Genomic DNA, 6,000 nt, shown 5'->3' with positions numbered 1-6,000 from the left:
TTGAGGAGGACAGATGTAGAAACTTTTTTTGCATATAAACAAATTAGTCTTATATACACTGCTATATCCAAGAATGTCTGTAAACAGACACACACAGAGAAATGCAGAGAGTCATACTCTAAAATATCTCACATTCATACTTGCACGTGCATACCCGGTTCCTCAGTATAACCTTCCTTAATAACATTTGTTACGAGGTTCTTGTAGTTAAAACATGTAGGTTGATTGTTTCAGATATTCTGGTGGTTTTCAGTCCAGAAACAAGTCTAGGGCAAATCCACACCTTGTGTCTTCCTGTCTGGAGAAAATCATGTGCTGTATTTCTCTGTGTTCTCTCCCTGTTCCTTCAGGAAGAAAGATTTAGCATTAATAGAGTACTGTGTACCTTGCGCTGAGCAATGGCATCTGGGAGTCCTGCTGGCAGAAAAGATTTGCCTTGTGGCAAGATACTTGGGAGGAGAAATAAATAGTGAAGAATTGTGGTGGGGCAGGTGCAACTACCTTTGCTTTATTACTGCTGGTAAAGTGATACCATCTCTGCCTAGCAGCATCCTTTTCTGTAGACCTGAGTAAAGAGTTTCCTCCACAGAGTACAACCCCTGAAAGCCAAAACAAATTACTGAAATAGACCCTGAATGGCATGAAGCAACCACTGCACTATGTGATATTGACAGTCTGTTAAATGGTAGACAGCTTGAAAACAACACTTGTGACTAATGCCCACAGTGAAATCCCTGAACATAAAATCCTCCTTCTGACCCAACAGCAGGGAAAACATGCGCAGCCGAAGTATCCTGCCCTCCCCACCTCATGCTGCTTCTCAGTTCAATTCCTATCCCCTCTCCTGATGTACCATTGTCAGGACTTCAAGAAATCAATAGGATTTCCAATCAAGAAGGAATTTTATTCTTACACTTTTTTTTAGATTTTTAATATATTTGCTTACATCTATAGTTGCAGCATCTTCTGGTTGCTTACATCAGAGGGGTTTCAACTAATCCAGTGTTACAGCAACAGAAGATTATTTAGTCCTCTTGCCCAATCTCCAGATTGCAGCAACTCAGCATACCATTCTTTGGCTAAGGACCAAGTAACCATTGTATATTGAATTTGGGAGTTAATTAGATCATGATTAAAATCTACTAGTTCCGTAAGAGTCCTACAGACAGCATGCAGTACAGCAACAGTTAACTATACTGTAAGAACTATGTCAAGATGATTTATTGGTAACAATAATCTGGGATATCATGATTGTCACATTTAAATCCATTCTGCAGTGTCTTCCACCATAGCCAGCAGGGACTTGCAAAACAGTGCAGAGGAAAAGTATGCATCCCTTTTCAGAAAAGATGCTTTAACCCTCTTTTGCCTTTGAGGTATCATCTCAGAATGATGGCATGACATTGTGTCACTTCGCAGCTGCATGCAAGGCAAGGAAGCCAGCAGAAGACAAAGGAAGTGTTTCCAAATTCTTTGCACCACCCTGCTCCACCCTGCTCTCAAGAGGTGGGGACTGAAATTCTTGAGGAGGAGCATATGCAAACAGTTGTTAAAAGAGATGTCCAGTTTACAACACTGATCTGAATGGAAGTGGAAACTATAGCAAAACATTCCTAAGGCTTTTTTTCCTGTCACCACTGAAGCTTCTCGTTTCCAGTGCACAAGTCAATCCTTTCCTGTGAAGGGAGAGAGCATTCTGCACTTTCTGACCTGGTAGTGTGAGGCATGAATTCAGGGTGGAAGGAGCTAGTCCTGCTTTACAACTAGCAGTGACACCTTGCATGGCAACCCCCCTTCTGCTTGTGCCCACATTATTGCAGTTCTCTTCACAGTGGAGCCCTTATCTCTCGTTTAGGAGAACACCCAGCGGCACAGTAGTGTCGTCCCTGGGAGTCCCAGCTGTGAACTAAGATACCAAAGCCTTCTGGTCAAATACAACAATCACCCTTGCACTGCTCCTCTTCTGTCTCTCTGATCACTCTAAAGACAGTCCACTGCTGATTGAAATTACCTAAAAGTGCGAAGGAAGGGAGAAGGGAAGCTGCAGTGAGAGGGGAAAAGAGTCTCCTTACAAATAAACAAAAAGGAAGAGACCCTGCAGACTTGGAGAGAGAAGCATGGTCAAGGGAGAGATCCAGGCAGAAACATCGGGGCAGTAACTGCAAGCAATGGAGAGAAATAGAGGCAAAACGGCATGGGGGGGGGGGGGGGGGGGGGGGGGGAAGTAAAGATGAGGTGACAGAAAATATAAAGGGGAGAAAGGAAGGGAGAAAGTGAACATGTCCCAAAGTTTGGGAGCAGCAGCAGAGTTTGCTGCTTGTTGCCTCATGAGCCCAGAGCTCTGGGAAGGACAGTATCTGTTTAGATTTGTGTCTAAATTTAAACTCTGATTGCCTTGCCTCCCCCTCCTCTCCCCTCCCTCCCTTCCTCTCACCAACCCGCCCTTCCTCCTTGTTGGTAGTGCAGGGTCACTTGCTGGGCTTTGTCAGTTCTCAAGCTGAGCAGCAGCTTGGATATTACATGCCTTCCACCGCGGCACAATTTTTCTGGCTTGGCTGAAGTTTTCCCACAGATAAGAGGGAAAGGGGTGGGGAAGAAAGATTTCCCCAAGGACACCTCTTTTGCGGGACATGGAGGTAAAGAAAACTTTTATTTCCACTAGCTTGTGACTGGCTCCTCGATCTGTATTAGCTCCACCTTGCAAAGCAATTTCTCACTAACGACAGCTCAGAATATCTCTTTGCTGAGGTTTAGATAAATGTCTTTGTCTCCCAGCCCTTGCAGTGCACCTCAGAGTATTCAGATTTGGAAAGTAGGGGGATGGTGTGGGCAGAAATTACATCTGTGAAAGGGGAATGAGGAAGGACTGCTATTTATTTTTTAGTCTTTGAGGTGGGAGAGTTACAGTTTAAACGGTATCCTTTTGAAAGAAGGTTTTAAAAATACAGTAGGAATGGGATCATATGAGAAGTGAACAAAACGTACAGGATGAGCAGGCTCTTTAGGACTGATTCCTACCCAGCCCATGGAACAGCAGAAGCTGTGATTTGGACCCTGAGCAGAGTTCCGCATGGATGGGGCAGTATCACTTTCATTATCATTAGAGCATTTCAGTAGAATCATGAGAAACCTGAGAACCACTGCTTTGGAGAGGTAAATGAGTAGTACACCCCCAGAGAGTTTCCTGTGCTTTTTTCTCCATACTGTATGTCCCATGCTCGAGGAGAACCAGAGCTCTGTCTCTTTGTGGGCACACAGCTTGCGGACAGGAGGCAGGCTTCCCTGGCATTTCAGTCCAAGTCTTCTCCTGTGTAGCACCCTGAAGGCAGTTCACCTCTGCTTACCTCTTTTCCCATTCATGCAAGATAGGAAAGATGGTGCTTGCTTTGCTCATGTCAGACTGGATTCATGAGCAGTTTTTGAAGTGGCAAAAGAAAAAAAAAGTATTTTTAGGAGGGGCACAGGAGATAGGTGATTATGACATTGTGAAAACCTCAAATGACAAAAGAGGACTTGTGGTATTTCAGCTAAACACACATCTTACTAAGCACGTTAGATTGTCTTCCCAGGAAAGCATTTTTCTGTGTCAGTGCAGCCCCAGCAGCAGGGAACATGCCACAAAGCCAGGGAACAGTGTGCTTGAGGCACCACTATAATTTTTCTTGAAAGCTTTCCATTACATAGGTCAGTTCTGTTAACGCTCCGGTGCTAACATCACACTCCCTGTTATTTGTGCTGCCCTGCCCCACAGGCAAGTGTTAAAGATCAGACATGTTTGTTAGAAGAAATGTCCTCAACAAACTATCTAAACAGATTTTGGTATAGAGAAGGACCAAGCAGTGATCAAACCAACTGAGCACAGACTACATGTGGCATGACAAATGTATAGGTTTGTAAGGACTACTAGGTTTGACAGAGAGTAGATCAGTAAGTGTTAATGCTCGTTTTTTTTTTTCTTTTTGGCTATATAGAAGCTGGTGATGTCTCAGAGGGAAAGGGGAGTTGAGCTCTTAATTTGTTATAACTGCTGTGCATATTAAGCAAGATATGGAGCAAAGACTGGTATTTATTGTGTTGAGTACACTCTCCCACATCCCTTTTCCTCTCTATACACTCCTCAGGTGTTTTCTGTTATCTTCTTCAGAGATGTTTCAGAGTAGAAATTTCCTTTCGGGAGACACATGTGACACATATGGAAGACTTCTCTGAAGTCTTTAACCTGAGTGTCCTCTTCTTGATCCTGTTCCCTTTCCTCTATTTCCTACTCTTTCCCCATGTTACCTTGTTTTCTGATCCTCTGTAGATTGTTGCATCTGTTTCTTATTTTTAAAACATCTCAACTCCTGAGACATTTTTTAAGTAGTGTACTTGGTCTTCCCTTCCTGCCCCAAGCCTCCAAAAAGGTGGTTAGTGTCCCAAAGGTAAGAAGATATTAGACCAAAATAGATCCAAGAGTTCCCACCTGCCAGTTCTCCATTTCTTCCTAACAGCTTTTCACAGGCAGTGTGAGCAGGACCTGGAGACTCGCTACACTCTTTTGCTTTAAAACAGATGCTATGGTCCTGTGCAGCAGGAATGAAGAGTTCTGTTATTTCCCTGTTTGCTTCATCAGTGTGCTTCCCTGCAGGCTTCCCTGCAGGCATAACTGGCCTGTGCAGCAGGAATGAGAGTTCTGTTATTTCCCTGTTTGCTTCATCAGTGTGCTTCCCTGCAGGCATAACTGGCAAGCTCTTTGCTCTAGTGGGACACATTAGGATTAGCATTATGAAAAAAGGTCAGCAGGCTGACCTAGCCAGCTGATTTCCATCACGTCTCTGGCAGGAAGACCCTATTTTTGAAAACCCCACAGAAGCAAGATATTTGGGATCGCTTTCTCAGAGAGGGTAGCGTGGTGTTGCTGTTTGTTAGGGCCAGTACCTACAGTCTTAGGCATTCTGCTTTCAGGAACGTGATAGCAGAAATTGAAAACATTGAAAGCATTGAAACATTGAAAGCAGTAACTGTAACCATTTAAGATCCCAAAGAGGAAGTAAGTGGCAACAAAACCCCATTCTTGCAGTTCATGTAATTTTGTGAGTCTGCAGATCTTCATGGGTTGTTTTCTTGGTGTGGTTTTTTGGTTTGTTTTTTTTTTTGTGAAGACCCAGCGTCTTGATGCAAGATAGATTTGAGAATCAGTTTTCTTTCCAGTGTTATGACTGATGAAAGGAACTTGAAATCATTAAGTTCTGTCTGTTCAGGACAGAGGAGTTTGTATAAAAAGTGTGTAAAGCTGGCGCTGATGAAAGCTAAGCCACTTGCAAAAAGGCAGCCAACGAACATTCTTTGCGTTTGCAGTACCAAATGGATCAGAAATGAATGTATCAGTTTGTTTACGTCTTCAGATTTGGTCCAATCTGTCTAGTTCCCATAGCGGTATCAAACCTTGCTGCAGATATTGTGAGTTAAGGCATCCACTGAAATTGCCTGTGGCTTTCTGAAGCCCATATCCAACAGTGGTCATGCCATTCATCTTCCCAGCCTCTCTGTAGGAGCTTGGAAGTATGGAGACATTTGAACTTCACTCACACAGCAAATGGAAGCAGTCCAAGACTGGTCTTTGGTGGCTCCCTATGGTGTGATGGGTTGCCTAAGCTGCAAAGGTGCAACAACCAGGTTTACTTTCGGAAGGCTTCCATATTTTCTGTGTCTACCAATAGATTCTTTCTGTGACATCTCCATTCCATGTCTCTTTTCTGCAGCTAGGTCCTGCTAGATCTTCATTTTGCCAGTTGCTGCATCAGCTCAGAAGGAAAGCTTTTCTAGGGCTGACAGCAGTTCTCTGCTCACCTCACCACTTCTCTTCTGGACAACCTACTGGACATGTCTCTAAGACCTGTCCTCTCCCTACACCACAGTCTTCTCATGTGGGACATCTGGGGAGTGATGGGGCCACTGCTCTTTTCAGTAATAGCCTCTCTTGTGTCAAGTGAGGATACCACAAAGAGGCCCTGGGTCCTG

The 6,000-nt window shown here is 44.0% G+C and overlaps 1 protein-coding gene across 1 annotated transcript in view; it reads left to right on the top strand.

The window, feature by feature from the left end:
* The first annotated feature begins 2,429 nt into the window (after positions 1–2,429).
* Positions 2,430–6,000, top strand: part of RCSD1 (RCSD domain containing 1) — a 34,258-nt gene continuing 30,687 nt past the window's right edge. Inside the window, exon 1 of the mRNA XM_061454486.1 lies at positions 2,430–2,636. Coding sequence (XP_061310470.1) covers positions 2,631–2,636 — 6 coding nt within the window. The 5' untranslated portion in view covers positions 2,430–2,630. The remainder of the gene's footprint in view (positions 2,637–6,000) is intronic.

This window comes from Pezoporus flaviventris, unplaced genomic scaffold, assembly GCF_033815535.1.
Source record: "Pezoporus flaviventris isolate CSIRO_AGI_PZ_B2104156 unplaced genomic scaffold, CSIRO_AGI_Pfla_v1 ptg000015l, whole genome shotgun sequence".
NCBI lineage: Eukaryota > Metazoa > Chordata > Aves > Psittaciformes > Psittacidae > Pezoporus > Pezoporus flaviventris.
Note: the sequence above shows the minus strand (reverse complement) of the source record. Positions and strands in the feature narration are given on the sequence as shown.